At 43.2% G+C, this 18,120-nt stretch overlaps 1 protein-coding gene across 2 annotated transcripts; it reads right to left on the bottom strand.

Moving 5' to 3' along the window:
* Nucleotides 1–89: 89 nt before the first annotated feature.
* Nucleotides 90–7,935, bottom strand: Nep4 (Neprilysin 4). Of its 2 annotated transcripts, XM_065866111.2 has the most exons (5): nt 7,622–7,935; nt 2,884–4,484; nt 1,474–2,482; nt 667–1,078; nt 90–310 (listed from the first exon to the last, which is right to left on the bottom strand). In XM_065866111.2, the coding sequence occupies exons 2-4, from the start codon at nt 4,477–4,479 to the stop codon at nt 753–755; spliced, it is 2,931 nt and encodes a 976-aa protein (XP_065722183.2). In that variant the 5' UTR covers nt 4,480–4,484; nt 7,622–7,935; the 3' UTR covers nt 90–310; nt 667–752. The 2 variants fall into 2 exon arrangements, with proteins under 2 accessions (XP_065722183.2, XP_065722182.2); XM_065866110.2 differs by lacking the exon at nt 7,622–7,935 and having other exon boundaries at nt 2,884–4,930.
* Between the last annotated feature and the right edge of the window lie 10,185 nt (nt 7,936–18,120).

Raw genomic sequence — 18,120 nt, 5'->3', positions numbered from 1 at the left:
ATTGCTTTCAAAATTTCACTCAAAAGTTTTCCAAAATATTTGTTTTGAACTTGAAAGCTGCCAGTGTTGAGCAATTCCAATTAAAAGTCATTATATTTTGATAATATACATTTAATTAAAATTATCACAAACATAAATTGCATCATAAACTAAACAATTGCAAGTTACAAATATAAATAGTTAAGGGCTAAGAAAAATATATAGATTTGCAAGTTAATTTTTGGCACATTATCTTTGTTGGTGTGATGGGAGTCAATACATCCCATTCGAACCGAGGGAATGTCCAGCTGGGCGTTCCGTCAATTGAAACCTGAAATGGAGATGGAAATCTTAACAGAAAGTTGTAATTTTTCTGCGGAGATAAGTTATTTATAGGGCGGCATCCCAAGTGGCACGCACCAATTGCAGTTTTATTGGAAAGACAATTGGAGAAGTTGCTACCCGGGGCTACTGAAACTGAGCCAACTGCTGGGCATAAATCACCATTAATTAAGTGAGTGCGCCCCAATTGAAGTGCGATGTCGTTGTTGGCACAACAGCAAGGGGGAATGGGTAACGAGCTACAAGGAAGCTGCACTAGGGACCACCACTTTCTCCATTAAGTGGCGCCCAAAGTGGAGCAATTAGAGCCTCGACAGGGAGGTTCTATTCCGTGTTTGTACTCACCAGCTGGCCTTCCTCGGGTCTTTGGTCTTGGGTTGCGTGGCATACGTCATGTTTAATACTCTTAGGCTATTGCTCCTTTATCGTGACTACCAAACGCTGCACTTTTTGAAGGGATTCATCGGTGAGCCCAAGGGACAGTTGAACTCCCGCGCAAAGTCAAAGGAGTTCGAGAGCGTTCCGATCACCCGGAAGCGACCTGGACTATGGATGGCCGTGTTCAGTTTGTTCCGTATGGCCTCCGGTCGCATCGCTCCGCACCACACCTGTCCGAAGTTGAGGAAGAAGAGCTGCGGACCCGTCATATTGAGGCCCGGCAGGATCTCCTCCTGCACCTCGTTGGGGTGCTCCTTCATCCAGCGCTGGTAAGCGTGGAACGCCTGGCGAAGACCTCCATTGTCCGCGATGTTCTCACCTGAAATAATTAATTAAGCATCAAAAAAAGACTACAAATACCGCTAGAATAGAGTTTTCCTTTAATGAGATACCCATTAATAAATGTTACAAATATAACCTAGCTTAAAGGCGAAATTTTAATGAAATTCCTTATTAACTTACAAATCATTGAAATCTACACTAAAAAAAGTAATCATAAGTAAAATTACACTTTCCTATTAACCGGAAAAATCGCCTTAGAACCTTTATTATTAAAATTCAAAGGAAATACTTTCTGTAGTACTATAGTTCTAATAATATCCTTCCTTTCATAAGGACAGACATTACATTTATTAACATTACACACTTCTGTACAAAGACACTATAATCTTTTAGTAAAAGATATCAATAGAAAGTCGGATCTTAAAGACTTACCTTGCGTACTCTCTCCATTCAGGACGATGCCCACCTCCTCCACGGTATAATTACTATATTGGGCGATGATACAGCGGGCTCGCTCGTCGAATCCCCGGATCGAGGAGTCCGTCCACCACTTGTGAATGTTGCCATTCCTGTCGAAGAGCCTGCCCTTGTCGTCGAAGCCGTGGGTCAGCTCGTGTCCAATTACCACGCCGATGCCGCCAAAGTTCAGCGACTTGGGGAAGTGGCGGTGGTAAAAAGGCGGTTGCAGAATGCCCGCGGGGAACATAATCTGGTTCTTATTTCGACTATAGTACGCATTCACGATGGCCGGAGCCGTTTGCCAGTTGGTCTTGTTCACCCGCTCGTGGAGCTTGGCCTGCTCCGTCTTGGCTGTGTGAAGCAGGACATTTAGGGTGTTCTCGAAGTACTTGTCCGGATGGATTTCGATGCCCGCGTACTTGCTATTCAGCTCACCCGGATTGAGGATAAAGTCCGGATAACCGATCTTCAAGGACATGGCGTTTACCTTCTCCTCGGCCAGTTGCTTGGTGGTGGAGTCCAGCCAGTCGGTGGTTTTCAGGATATCCCGGAAGGCCTGCTGCAAGTCGTGGGTCATCCGTAGGGTGTCCCGCTTGCTGTTGTTGTCGAAGTAGCGACTCACGAACATGGAACCCACCGCCATGCCCATATTGGTGTTCACCTGGGCGATGCACACCTTCCATCGCTGGGGACTCTCCTCACGGCCAAAAAGGGCGTGATAGAAGTGCTGCTTAATATCATCGAATCGATCATCCACATTGTTGATCCGGTGCCGCACAAAGCGCCACATCATGTAGTTGGCCACCGTCCGGGGATCTGATTCCTCCAGCAGGGTCACCAGTTTGCTCATGTACTCCACCGCGTAGATGACCACTTCCTCGGAACCCAGGACTTCCCGATCCTGCAGGCTCTGCAGATAGGCACGCCATTTAATCTCCGGCACTGCCGACTGCAGTTGGTCCAGCGTCATCCGTTTGTAGAGCTGTGGGAGACATGAAGACCGGTTAAAATTAGACGATAGAAATAAATCAAACAATTAACTAAAATTAAAAAATTTAAATATGATTTTCTTCAAATTTTAAGCGTTTTTAAATTACCATGAAATTATTATTAACTGTAATTGAGATCAATTCGTCGTGGTTTAAATTTTGAGTTGTTCAGAGTAAGAGATCTTAATTTGCTTCAACCTTGATTAAAGACAAATACATTTGTCTGTCTAAGAGATTTTTCTTTCATTGATACTAAAATTAGACAAGCACTTTATTAAACACTTTTCACTACCTCTGTATATGATACGTTTCTATTATACTGACGTTTACTTCTTTTACCATTAATATTCAGTCAAGAGTAGTTAAATTTTATGCCCCCTTCGGACCCACTCACCTTGGTCACGTTGAGTCGCTGTTCCGCCGGCGCCGTGATCCCGGCCAGCTGCGTCTCGAAGGCCACCAGTTCGCCGGCCACCCGCTGGGCGTCCGCCTTGGAGGCGCCCATCTTGTGCATCACCTCGGCCATGTAGCGCTGGTAGGCCTGCAGGTACTTGGCGTTGCTCGGCTGCAGGAAGTACTCCCGGGTGGGCAGACCGAGGCCCGTCTGGTCGAACTGGACGATGTTCTCCTCGGAGTTCTTGATGTCCGCCCCCACCCACTGGACGATGAGGATGTCGTTGTTGTAGCGCCTCAAAGTGGCGGCCAGGACCTGCCAGTTGAAGTGGTCGTCGCTCCACTGCGGCTCCAGAACTGGCCAACCGCCCAGTTCCCGGATGAGTGTGTGTAGAGGTTCCAATCCCCGCTTGGCCAGCACGGCACTATTCACACAGGATCGGTACAGATTCTTGGCCTTCAGCTGGGCGTCATGTTGGGGCTTCAGAAAATCACTGGGCATATGCAGTTGCTCCTCGTTATCTGGCTTATCCTTGGACTTATCCTTTGGCAGGGAGCCAGGGGGAGCAGCCTCCTCCTCTTTGGTCCTCTCACGTGGCGTCTCAATGAGTCGTTTCCTCTTGGTTCCATTGGTATAGCGTTTATAGCGCACGAGGACGCGGTTGAGCAGCTGCCTCTTGCTTACGATGTGCCGCCGGAGTCGGTCGGCAATAAGTTCCGCCGCCTGGTCAGCTTCTCCCTCACCCTCTCCCTGCTCATTCAGTTTGAAGAGGGTATTCCGCACTGGACTCTTTCGTGGCTCCGCCGCCGGTTGCACTGGGGTATTCCTCTCCAGAAGATTCCGCAGCACCAGGTCCAGGCTTTCCCGCAGCATTTCGAAAGTGTCGAAACCGGCCTTATCCTTCGGAATCGGATGCAGTCGCTCCCAGTTGCCGCAGGCGTACTTGTAGAAATCCACGCACGGATCCACCGTGGTGTCCATGTAGCGCTTCATGGTCTTGGCCTGGGTGAGGCGAATGCCATCGCGGGTGCCCTCTTCGTTCCAGAAACTCTGCAGGGCAGCGGTGGCTTCGCTGATCTCGGAACTGGTTTCCTCCGCCTGGCGTTCGGCCTCGCGTCGCTCCCGAGTCCTGATCCTCTCCAGCCAGTATGGGGCTATGTCTTGGTAGCGCTTCTTTTGCCGCTGGTATACCTCCTCGTCTAGCGGCTTGATGTCCAGGTCGATGCCACTGCCGAGACACTCGCGTGGAATGCCCAGGGGCAGGAAGGAGGTGCGTGAGTCCTTCATCAGCGTGTTGCGCTCCTCCAGCTCCATGGCCTCCCAATTTCCAGAGCGATAGGGCTGGCAGCGACGCGCCCTTTCCGCGGCCAGGAGCTGCAGCTGGGCCCGCTTACTGGCCGGCAGGAGGAACTCCTCGTTGATCAGCTCATTGTAGGTGCTGCCCTCCGGCAGGAGAGCTTCGTAATCCTCTATATAGGCGGGAGCATCGGCTGCCGAGTCCTGGCGCTCCCGCATCCTCTGCTCGCTCAGTTGCAGCGCCGCCAGCATCCCGTCCAGCCGCATGATCAGGATGAGCACCAGGGTCAGCGGCAGCATTAAAACTGGAAGCAGTAGAAGCAATTTGCAGCAGGTTAGACCCGGACACCATTGCACCCGACCCGTACGCTGATTGACACCCAGGCCCAGCTTAACGCTACGGGATTTGGAGGCTTTTGAGGACTGGGCGGATGAGGGCGAGCCAGGATGGGGCGGACCAGGAGCCCCGTGAACCGAGGGCATCGCTAGCCTCAGCTGGCTGTGGCGACTCATCCCACGAGCGGCCGTAATTGAGGAGCTCGCTGGCCTTTATACTTTAATTAAACGCAATTTTTCGCGCAACGCAGTTTGCCGAACCGAACGGGACGTAACCTGAACCGAGAATGGAGAGCCGGAGAATGGCGTGCCGGAGAATGTCGAGCCGGAGATGGGAAATCGGAGGATGGAGGCTGAAGATCAGAGGCTGGAGGCTGGAGGCTGGGAACTGGAGACCGGAGACTGCGGACGAGTCGCGCTCGCATTGCCAACTGAAAGCGCCGCATGGGGATGCGCAATCACGGCGCGCGACAAGCAATTGAGCGGCGACAGCAGCCACTAGCAACTAGCAACTAGCGACATCAGCAGCAGCAGCAACAACAGCACGGCAGCAACATCAACTAGCAACATGCAATCAATGGATCTCTAGGCTCTGGGAATCTGGGGTGAGGGGTGGCCCTACTTATGCTGCTCTTAGATCCCAAACTATTCTTATCTTAGGAGAGGAAAAATCTGGTATTTCCCAACAGACACCTGCACTGATTTGACCCATTAACCCCAATCGCTTCATTAATTCGCCTTTATATCTTTGTTAATCAACAGGAACGGCAACAAAGCAGATCGTTCAGCAATTTGTGTCATTATCACTGGACTAACAATAACAAACGCGCCTCTTTAGCAATAACTACACAGCAAAAACTATAATCTAAAATCAAAGCTATATTATTAAGGAATAAATGCTCCACTTACTTTTATCCATAATATATAAGAGATCTATCGAAATTAAAACAGATCCAAGAAGTTTTATTTTTAGAAAACTATGTAGGTTTCAAAAAATAAAAATAAATTTGTATTCCCAAATAAGTGTAGATTTAGAGCATTCGTAGATCAAAATCAGTGTAGTTATTATGTAAAATGAAAGTTTGCTATGAACTAAAATTATAAAAAAGCATTTAAATTTGAATAAAATGTGCTGGATTAAAGCAGTTATTATTTTTTTTTAGTGCAGCGCAGCCACCCTAGCACCTCCGCATTGACCTCTGGCCGAAGAGCGTCTAAATTCAATCAATTTAATTTAATTTCACAAAACAATTGCACCGACCGACGACGGACAGCTGGCCACGGGTAACCTGCTCGGGTGGACCCAGTGGATCGGAACTAAGCTTTCGACTGGCGAGGGACCCCAGATATGAACGCGAGATATAGATAGAAATGGACTGCCGTTGAAATCTCCCTTTAAAGGCTGTCGGCAGCCCTCATAACTCGATTGCTGAGCCTGACCATTCAAGTGTAATGGAGATGGCGTCATTGGGCGCCACTAACTACTCCAGTCACACGTGTTTTTCGGAGGGAATGGGGGGATCGTAATCCCCCCAAGTGCGCCACTATTTAAAGGGAATTAAAGCTCTGCGAGGCGTAACCGAAACCCAAATTGGTCCTTTAGAGTGCGGAGGGGCGCGGGCATTTGGTTTGGGTTAGTATTACAAGATTATGCGGGTAATTGGTGGCATGCGATGCCATCTAATGTGCCTAAAAACCCCGTTCCCTTCCCTCCACCGCCTCGTAAATGTTCTCGCTTTGCATATATAGGCGGTTGCCCATTTTAGTGGGTATTTTCCGGGGGAAAGGGATGGGTTTTGTTCACGTCATGTACGAATTTCAGTCTCATGAACACCAAACACGCAGGTGTATCTGTGTGAGATGAGTGCCCGTGTGTGGGTGTATCTGTGTGTATGCTGCCAAAGGGGGGTGATTGCTTCATATGCTAATTTTAGCCTTAAACCTTTTAATTAGCGACTATGACCGAGATTAGTCGACTCGCCGTCCATTTGTCAATCTCATATGCTGCACTATGCAATCTGCAACACACATGTGTGTTGGTTTTTCAAAAGGGGAGTCGAGGGGCAATGGAAATGGGAATGGGGATGCAGCAGCCCCTAGTGCAAATGTTATGCAATTTGCCAACGCTCCGATGGATTCTAATTTCAATTGGCTTTTGTGTTCACTTGATCTGCGGTTCAAGACCAACCCGTCGACGCATGACCCACTGAGCCAACATGCGACGATTTACAAACACACATTCGATTGCGGCATCAGGTTTGCGAGAGGTAAACGAACGAATCGTGAATCAATCTATTGGGGTAAGTAAACATGCTGGGGGATCGAATGTACTATAGAGTCTGCGGATTGTGTTCGCTTGCGGTCGGGTTTTTGGGGGGTACTGACGGTTGAACTCGGGTTATCGACATCAGATTAATTAAACTAACCAAGTTAATCATCAGATGATAATCTGGATTGCTTGAACCCATTCATTATTCAGATCTAACCTGAATAAATATACTCAATGGCGTAGTAGCACAACAATTAGTATTCAAATAAAAGTAAAGCAACCATTTACTCAGTTGATGGGAAAACTTGTAAACAATATTGTTACATGATATAATACATATAGTATGTTATATTAAATTATGAAATTTGTGAAAATCGAAATCCTGAATTGTTGATATAACACAAAAGATACGTTCTTAAAGATTAAAATTTCAAGTGTTTCGGCTTATGGAAAGCAAATACGGATTTACAAAACTATTCTGCGTATAAACAACAAAATAAAGCTGGTGCAATCACATAATCCCTAGATGCCAACCAAATTTCGACAATATTCGAGGGAAATAAAAGCTTTCAGCTCAATTTTATGCAGCTGAAGCTCTTTTTCGCACTTCCGCACTTCAAGGTTAACCCAATGCAGGTGAAAACGAGTTTCCACCTGGTTTGCAACTCATCGTGATGCATGAAAGTGTTTCGGTCTTTTCTCTAGGGAAAAACCGGTCGAAAGGCAGCAATAGATTTTGGCCATGGGTTTTGTTTTAGCCAACTGTTGCGCTTGGGAAATTGGGGGAGCCACAATTTGAATTCGACAACCCGAAATAAAGTCGTAAAACACACTCACACTTTATTGCCCGTTGCGGTTGCACCTCACTTCAACACTTCAGAATCCTGGATGCTGGGAATCTCGTCCCACTGGAAACAACTTTATATATTCGGTAGATTTAGAGCGTAACCGCTGCGTTGTGAAGTCGTTCTAAAACTGATTTAAAATTTTAAATTGTAGAGCTGCTTCGCTGCTACCGGCGTGCTTGGTAGTGATCCATCTGCTCGTTATCGCCGGGGGTTTTTACCACTGAGCTGTCTGCTGTTTTCCGTATGGGAGGTGGATGATATAGGGCTGGTGAGTTGCGACTGGTTGGGTCTAATTCTCGATCCACTAATGCAGTGATTCACGGCCATTCAAATGTCCTCAGGAGATCGCCAGAAGTAGAATTTTCCAGCCGTTGACGTTCTTCGAAAAGCAGCCTGCTCATACACTACAAAATATACCTATCAACTGGGAAAAATATTATCACAGAGAAAAAATAAATACTAAATGTTATTATGTACATTAAAGTTTAAGGTTATATTATATATTGGCTTAGTTTGATTATAAATAAGGGAAATATGACATAAATGTAATCATTATTTAAATAGAATAATAGGTTTGATCTGAAATATAAAATGTAAACAAATTATTATCGAAGTCCAAAATACTTTTCCCAGTGTATGGCCTAACAAAAATATGTAAATAATTGCATGTGTCTTGTAAATAATTCACACGTTCATAATGCATGTTCGTAGCCGTGTCATTATAAAAATGCTAATTGAATTCATCAAACACAATGTGCTATTGACAACTCCATCTGGCAGCCGAGCGGTTTTATTAATTTAAAGCCCGCTAAAAGATCATAAATCAATGGAGTTAGCTTTGTCCGGGCCCAGGCCCACAATCATTGATTTATCCACTCACGTTTGTTACTTGTCAGCTGGCAACAACAACGACAGCAGCAACAAAAACATTTCAATTACTATTTGATTGACTAAGACCACACCTGGACTTGACTATTGTCAATCATGTTTGCTTAGCGATGCCCTTTTCCAGGAATAATGGAATTTGTTTTATTCGACTGCCTTTTATGGGGTCATTTAATAATTAAGCACTTTCATTTAATTAATTAGAGTGGAAAGGTTCTTCCTCTAGTCGTGTGTTTTTAGTATCCTTGTGTTATGTGTAGTTAATGTATTTAAATTCCTTGTCGTTGCCTTCATTTCGCCACATTAAATATTCAGGTGGCTCGCGAGGTGGCAAACCAAATAACTTTTTTAATTACATTACCATCAGCATTGGGTCAATTAATTTCGGGACCGCACATATATGGGTTACATACTATATACGAAGTCCCACTCACGTTTCCATTTCACTAATGCACTTCCACCAGCATTGCGGCCTCGTTTATTAGTCTAATTATTTGTGAAACACAACCGTCAGCATCGACAGTGGCCAACGTTTTGACCATCTAAACCGAAAGCCGGCAAATACGGCCGGCATTTTATTAAAGGCAAACAGAAAAGCGAAAAACTTCAAAAATTAATGGGGGGAAACAGCGCTGTGGCGACTATAAATTTTGGTCTATCGATCATTGTCGGGCCGGGAGATAATTTACAATAAATCTGCGGGCCGTTTTCAGAATAGCAGGCCGAAAAACTGCATTAGAGCCAGCGCCACACACAACATAAATTAGGATAATTACAATTGCACCCACAAGTGCCATTCGAGCCATTTGTGTTGGCTTTTGCCGATTTTACTATTTTTTTTTTTCGCCCCGGGAACGGCAAGAATTTTGATTGCATAAACACAAAAACAAACTGCAATTCGGTGGATTGCAAATTGTCAGCAACGGGCGTTCGAATGGAAATGAAAATGAAACGAAAACACACAAATACAGTGCTACTAAAATCCAATATCCAAAAATTAGCCAAAAAAGAATTACCAACCGTGCCAATTACAACAACAACAACAATAGACACACAAAAAGCAACAACAACAAAAGCGAGAGGGTGCCCACAATTAGGAGAAGCTGGAAATGGCCGCAAATATTTGCCAACTCCTTTGGCGGCCCGGTCATGTTTGGCCGAAATTAGTTGGCCAAGCGCTGATTTTTCGGGCATTTTTTTGGCCATCTAGTGGTTGAGGTGGGGTGTGAAGCGGTGCGTTTTATGAGCCCAGTTCCTGCAGCAAAACAAAATCAATTAAAACGAATCGCTGGAGCAAAGTTCCAGCTAACTCAGACTGGCTCATTCATCCGTGACTTTGCACTTTGCCGACGCCGACTCTTGCGGTTCGGTGGTTTCTTTCGGTACACACAGAAAAATTTGGCTTCCACGATCATCAATTTTCTAAAAAAATTATATTTGGTTATTACAACATTTGTAGTTTTTAGGAAAAAACGCCATCCTTAAATGTGGATCCAAAGTCATATACAAAGCAAGTTCTCTTTTAAAGACTTTAATTGCCAATACTTTACGATTTGTATTATTCATCGATCAGGAGATCTTATAATATTACGGTTTTAATAAAATTTAATTTTTAAAAAATGTATACTACATTTTTAAAAAATATATATTAAATGAAAGCTAAATATATCATGTATCTACCTTCTACAACACTCCCAGAGATTATTAAAATTGCGAATGTAGAACTAAAACAACTTTTGTTTTTTATGCCAAGCCATTTTGACTTTCTTTTAAACTGATTTTAAATAGGAAGTTTCGTTAACAATACTTATTTTTGTTGAGTAACGTTATGAACTATTGTTGTTAATATGATAACGATCTTGCCAAAAACCCATTCCTTTTTATGGGCAGTTAATACTTATATTAAAGTAATTTTTATTTTCTGTGAAGTATGTAGGATTTGTATTATTTGGTTGCTGTTGTTACCACTCACAGGCGGACCACCCGCCAGCGTCTGCAGTTCCCAAGAGGCGTTGCGCATGCGCGAAGGTGTTGCTCGGTGGCTCAGCTGCTCAGGTACTGAGTTGCTGGTGCTTTTGATTTTGCTTGCCTTTGCTGCTGCCGTCTGGCATTTGATATGCTTCATATTGTTTTGCATGCCGACTCCGAGTGGCCGTTACTGTCGCTGGCCAAATTGCAACAAGCCCGGCTTAGGAAATTGATATGGAAATGTATCGCTTAACTAATTCCGAGCTTAAGAGAAATGTGAAGCTAAGGACTTGCGACCAATTAAAGTTAGTTATTGCATGGGGCAAGATAGCTCAAGTTGGGCAATCAGTATTTGTAGTTGAAGAAAAAAACCAAAGGTTTTATAAATATTTAGAGGCGGTTAGCAAAGTTATATTAATTATCTTTTTAGTGATGATATTTATTGGAAAAAATTATAAAATATTTATTTACGATCAATTTGTTTTGATTTTCTTAAAGTATATTTATCAATGATGAATAAATTGTTGAAAAACTTAGGAGCAACATTATATTTTTTGGGGTGAATGTTTTTTTCTTGCTATTTCTAGATCTTAGCTATGAGATGTTTCTTGAATAACGTTATTTGGGATTGTTAGATTAAATTAAAGGGGTATTTTCATTGAACCTTAAAGGAACCTTGATAAATTAGCCATAGCTAAACCGTGAACTTTATCTACAAAAAGAATGGTAACTTTCCCTCTATAGATCACCAGTAAAACCCCTGAACAAAAGTTCCTCAATGAACTCTGCAAATCATTCAGTTCGAGGCTGTTTCTAACCGACGCATGTTCGATTTTCACGCACCTCGACATTGTAATGGATCCGTGGCATTGACTTTCAATACGAATTCCCGTTTGGCGGGAAACTGCACGAATGCGACTGGTTTTATTTGGGGCTGTCCCTGAGATTGCGTATACGCAGCGGTGTGCGAGCACGCATGCGCCACCGAGCCACAAGTAATTGGTGCGGTTGGAGGCAATTTGCCACACTTGTCACTAATGTGGTTAACGTGTTGCAATGCTGACTGCACTCCGCTCGAATCGATTTAATTCCAATTGATTTGCTTTGATTGCAGTTGCAGTACAATTTTTCCGACAGACTTTCACACTTGTTGTGTGCCAACTTTTATATTGTGGTTGTTGCGATTGTGCTAATCGATTGCAGTGGGATTATGCAAATGAGATTGCAGCAATTAGCCAGTGGTTAAAGTTTTAAATGGCCTGCATCGGCACTTCCGAAGGATCTGAAGGAATGGTAAAAATGGTAAATTAGCACAACTTTTCGCCAAGGGCACGGAGAGCAATTAGCCAGCAGATAAGTGAAAGGATGCTACTTGTCCTTCTGGCATCTTCTTTTTTTATACTGATAAAAATCAAAGGAAGGGATAACTAACCGCCTGCCATTCTGCGGTTTTTCTTGTTAGCCTTTTGTAGCTCATTTTGCTTTTTCCTTTACGCGCTCGCTTAATTAGTTTTTAATCCCTTTTAGTGTCATGAACCTGGCATCAAGTTGGAACCTGCAGTTCACAGGCAAGTCGCAGCAGGTCGGAGATCTCAGTTTTCTCAGTTGTCCGGCGGCTAATTAGCCTTGAAACCACCGAACCACCCAACCAACTACCCAACGAACCACCTAACCCACCCACCGATCCATCAATTGAAAGTCCCATTCTCTGTGACACGGAACGTGACCTTTGTTACTTTTGTTTCTCAGTTGACATCTCCCCGAAAGCCCCAATCATTCCGTGGATTTGAAAGTGAGACGGCTGCTGGGCCTGTCAGATAGGCGATTTGACAGATGGATAAGAGCCCCCAAAAAGCCGCACTTGAGTCCGATTCGATTTTTTGGGGCAAAGCGAGTCGGACATAATGCCAGAGGTCGACTCTGGCATTTCCAACATTTCAGGGGATATAATGTGGATTTCGTCGGCGTCGTGGGCGTCGCAGGCGTGACCTTCATAAGTGGGCTATGAATAATGAAGGTGCCACTATATGTTAATACGTGTGCACGTGGAACGTGGGGCCAGCTGCCGGGGATGGGCTGAATTTGAAAAATAGGGATTTGACAGCCCCCGAAATGCTTGGCTTCTAATCCTGGTTTGATGTAAGCATGAAATTGTTATGTCAGTAATAAATTACTTTGCCTTCTGCGTTATCCTCTCACCTATGGCATTTCAGGGGACATCTTCAGGGGACATCTTAAAGTTTCCAGGAAACTCTTTATGACTTTTTTTTGACAAAATAAAATAGACATCACCGTTCTCTAAGGTTCTATGGCCCCTCGTTAGGCTCCATCCTCCTTGTGCTTACTTTGCTGGCCAACTTTATGGCTGTTCACCCGGATGACTCCGCACGTTGTCTGCTTCTGGGTGGTGGTCAGTTTTGGAGTTTTAAGGTCTCGTTTTATGCATGTGGGTTAGCTGGGTTTGTTTTTTTTTTGCCAAGATTGGCGGGTGCGCCTCCAAAAATGTTGGCCATTCGCTGGGGCGCACTTTATGGCCAACGGGGGTCGCGAGATTGTGGCGGATTTGCGTTGTTAGCAAATGGAAATATCAAATTGGTGGGCTCCAAAAACTCGCGCGAATGGCCATTCGTGATTGTGCGACATTTTGGCCAGGACACGTGTGTGTCAACTGCAGGAATCCGGCCTTAAGTGTGGGAGTGGCCTGCTCTATAAGGAGAGGAGAGGAGGGGCTGCTTCAACCTGGTTCAAACCATTCGCCACTGCTGGCCCAGATGTTGCAAGTGAAACTGAAACCCGTTTCTGTGGCGTGTCAAATTGCTTATGGCTGGATGCCTGCTTTTGACCAGTTTCGAACTGGGCCATTAGATCGCAGCTCCGATAGCCCGATAGCTGAGAACCCACGCCGGGCTTCTAGGAATGAATCTGTATAGCCGTATCCACTGCACCCAGTATATCAAGCAGCGGCATCCCAAAAAGCCCGTTGCCAATCAATCATCTGAGAAATTTGCAATTTAATTTTCCGCCAGCTACGCCCGCAACTCTGGGTTGGTTAACCCCAACAGCATTCTGCCAATTAGTTTGGCCCGCCAAGTGACAAACTACAGATACAGATACGAATATAGAAACAGATACAGATAAAGTCACTTATAGATGTTGGGTTCCGCCCCTTTTGGGCCCCGGTTCATTCGTCAGCTACACCCTAATAATATGTTGGCCCAAGTCCCTGGTTATAATTTTCATAATTCCACGTTAGGGTGGCCCCTGTTCATGGAATCAAATTGAATTGAATTGAATCGCCGGCCACTCAACACGAATCCCAAAGATTATAACTACCTGATCATGGCTGGCTGTTTTGCTTCACATTTTATCTGTGGCAATAATTGAAGCCAATTAAATTCATAAATTTTAATGATTTATTTTAGCGTTGCTCGCTTAGCACATTGAATTAATTCTTGAATGAAGCAGAACAGGGTGTTTTCTAATTGCATTCTTATGGAAGTCAATTATTATTCTTTAATCGTATACCAAGAAAACCTATCTCAACACCCTGTAGCCATGAAATACTTACTTCTCGCACCATAAACTTATTTGTCTTATGGCCAACAACTGTGCAAAGCAATTAACATTTTTAATTCACCACAAATATTCGAAGCAACAGTTTGTGTAAGAACAAAAAGCACAAAAACGCGGCAGAGAATGAAATCGACAAATGCGATTGCTTTTGCCATTGCCTTCAATTAGCCGTTCCCAGGAGGGCACTTCCACCCGCGAGCGCGCCGATTGCATCCGCCTGGCCAAAAGTCACTCAACGCTTCACTGCATCGCTGGGCAAAGCAGGGCGCACCGTCTGAATGGCCACAGTCGTAGCCGAACCAACTGGCCGAAGAATTTCAATGCCAAAAGAGTACGATGGGGTAAATTTGATGGCTTTTTGACACTCTTAATTGTACAGAATATGACTTCATAAATTATTTTTAGAAATTTTATTCGAGTTGCATTTTTTGAAACCCTACTTGTCATTTCATGCTGAATTTTTAAGCTTTCCTGAAAAAGTTTTTAAAAAATATTTTAAGATAAATTATATAATTTTTAAGAACAATGATTTTTTGGGAACATGCCCTGATGTTCAAGAATGTATAACTTATATTTAAAGTTAGCCTTAGACTTGTAAGAACAAAATTATGTTAATATAAAAAATATTTTATGTTTATTTCTAATAATATCATAAAACCCATTAAAAAAACTATAAGCATTTTTCAAGCCTTGGATAAATCGGCATCCCTCTGATAAAATATTGTTGTTGGTATAATTATGTAGGTACGTTTAAAATAAATTAAGCATTACTTATACGTGTAGCTCGTTTATGTATGTATTTTATTTTTGTTTACATACTATGTGTTACTCATTAAATAATATAATCCCAATTATAATTAGATAATTAATTATATTTAATTGCCACAAAATGGTTTATTAATTTTTTTAGACTTTATTTCCACTGTTTTTTCAATTCATTGATGCGTGACCAGGTTAGAAGGCATCGCCGATGGTGTTGCCATGCTAATTCCGATTGCGATTGCTATTGGCCAAGCCAGTTTCAGTTGCGTCACGGCATGAAGAATTTTATTGTCTAGCAGGCAGAATTTTAAATATTAATTGCAATTAATAGCTACCGCTAGAAGCAGACCACGCTTCATTTGCCTAATGGCCTGCTGGGTTGCAAGTGTTCGGTCACTAAAAAAGTGACCACCACCACCAACACCCGCTATCCATCTTAATTATGTTGTTTAACAGCTAGTTCAATTAATTGTACATGATTTAGCCATGTGTAAATATGCATTCTGAATAAATAGACAAACGATTGCAGAGCCCCTGCAACACCTGCCCACACGAAGGTAATTCTATGCAGATGCAAATGTTCTTTTCCTGCTCATAACTGTAAATAACAGCAATTAAATAAAAGCTGAAATCGAGCAGGCAATTTATCGAAAAATATCTATGCATCCAGGCTCGATTTGCATATATTCAAATCGATGAAAAGGCAACAAGTAACGACAAAAACGAAGGAGGTTCTGCCCAACCCACGCCCACTTGAAACACTCTTTTTTGCGACTTGCAATTGTTAGACATTTTCCGTATCTACGAATCTAAAAATCAGCAGAAACTGAAAATTCTGGGTGGCTCGTAAGTGGTTCAAAGTTAAATACCTTTGGATATTATTTTTCTGCCGAAAGACAGTTTGGCATTGGTACGTGCTGAACAAACAATGAGTAACACAATCACTGGAAATAAAAGTTCTCGAAAAAAAATTTTTAAATAAAAGGAAGTCAATAATATACAAAAATATAGTTAAATTTGTTGTGGTTTTAATTTTGAAAAGTTTTTAATAACTGAAAAATTTTTTATGCCACCATTAAAAATATCTACGGGATAGTAAATTCATACCATAATTATAGTAATTGGAATAGTTTAATACGTTTATCCATTAAGCTTTGATGTTGTATTCCGTACCAAAATCACATATCTTTTATTGACTGATTTACTTATGATTCGACATTTCCTACCACATAAATTCGATGTGTTTAATAGCGTTTAAAGATATTTATTGCCCTCATTTTAAAACACACTCAAGCCTGGCCTCTTTAGATTAGAAACGCATTTAGATAAATTGATTCTGATTGCATAATACGTGTTATTACCAGGTAATTAGTTAATTTTCGCCCAGATACCAATCAGAATTTATGTGCCCGACACCCGAGCAAGTAGTGCAGCGTTCGGATGGAAAGCCAAGACAATAATTGCACTCGCAAATGGAGCTGGATTGGGTTGGAACTGAACCGGGCTGATCTGAACTGGCTGAAGGTGGGCACCCCGACAATCCACAAATGTGTGGATTGCACTTGAGCCAGTTAGCAAGTCAGCCGTCGAGACAGCCCACAGCTGTCGACAGTGGGCCGAGCTAATAAAATGATAACAAAAGTGGCACCGGGAATGGGAATATAATTTATAATGTTGCGCATACTGCAAAAATGTCAAACACGCCCCAAAATGATCGCCCGCCCGCGCAAAAAACACATGCGAGTTCAAAAGAGCAGTTTGCATTCGGTTTATTCAAATTAAATTGGCGGCAGGCGAAGCCAAACAAATTAAGTTGCCGATAGGAGTACGGGTACGAGAATATATGGAGTGTGCCGGAGCTATAGAGCCACCCGCTCTCCCGATTTCGCTTATCGAATGCAAATAATCGAAGTTAGCCAGAGTGCAAGCACTCATTATAATGCAACGAACTATGGTGCACTTAGGAAAAAATGTATTTTACAGCTTTGAACAAGAATTATACCATCGTTTTCTGAAAACCCCCGAGGTATCTGGAATGCACAGAGATTCAATGGATATATTAGTTATTAACTACAAATTATCAGATGTATTCAAAGCATTTTTTTTAACGGGTCAATTACTATCTTCTACCAGTAATGCTACTCTTCAAATGCCTTATCCTTGCCTTAAGATATTTTCTTATAATTTTCACCAATTTTGTTTGCTGTAAAGTGTTCTATCACTTGAACCATTTGGTTGAAAACATGTTAAAATATTTTTTATGATCAATTGCAATCTTTTTTTAAGGCGATATTTTATTAAACAATTATATATGGCATTCTTAATTATGTTCTTATTTATCATATTGTTTTTCCCAGTGCCTTTGTGAGTGCAACATCTAGATTAGCGGACTGCAAAGAAATGCTGCAACATGTGGCAACAACAGCAGCGGCCAAAAGTGTATAGAAAATCCATTTTTCTGTCTTTTGTCTGTCTTTTCCCCCGGCTTCTTTGGGCTGTGCTCTTGTTTTTATTTTTAATTTGCAAAGTTTTCGTTTCGTATTCCGATGCAGTTCAATGATTAAAGAGGCAAACGCCCAGAAATTGGCCAGCTCACATTTCGTTATGGCCCCCGTTGGGGCAAGTTGGGCAGGCATGTTGCAACCTGCAAGAGCGGTGGGTAAGAATTTTTTAATTTGATCACTGGGGCCAGCTTGGGGCGGGGCCATTGGGCGTTTTTTGGAAAGGCAGCTTTCGATAAGATCGGCCCAATCCCATGTCCAAATAAAGAGTGCTAATTGTTCAAAGCGCGGAAGTTAAAGAGGTAGCTCCCCCTCAAAAAAAAAAAACAAATACATCAATCGCCAAGTTTAGTTTCAAACCGGCAATTAAATCGCTTTGAAAGCAAGGTCATGGCAGCTGCTTTTTTTCGCAGTGACAAACGCAGCTAAGGAAACGCACGAGCAACATGTTGCCGGTGCAGCTGCACGCCAGCAACATGCTGCTGCTGCTGCTGCACTGCTCTCCAGCCAACAAAAAAAAGCGATTGATACACATTCTTCGGCTGGGGCTTCGATATCCACTTCGGCTTTGGCCAAAACCCGCTTCGAGCCGCGATTAAAGTGGTAATACGATTACATTGTTCTGCTCTTGCTCTCGTTGGCTTTTTATTGTATGGCCGATATTGCTGGTGTTGCGGCTGTTGTTGTTGCTGCTAGTGTTGCTGCTGTTACCAATGTTGCGCATGCGCCGGCGTCTCAGCTCTGTGTTCGCTCTGCTCCCCAGTCTCCGGCCGCCAGTCTCGGGCGGTATATATTAGGG

The sequence above is a fragment of the Drosophila suzukii genome, chromosome 3 (assembly GCF_043229965.1).
Source record: "Drosophila suzukii chromosome 3, CBGP_Dsuzu_IsoJpt1.0, whole genome shotgun sequence".
NCBI classification, from domain to species: domain Eukaryota; kingdom Metazoa; phylum Arthropoda; class Insecta; order Diptera; family Drosophilidae; genus Drosophila; species Drosophila suzukii.
This window is presented reverse-complemented; position numbering and strand designations above follow the sequence as displayed.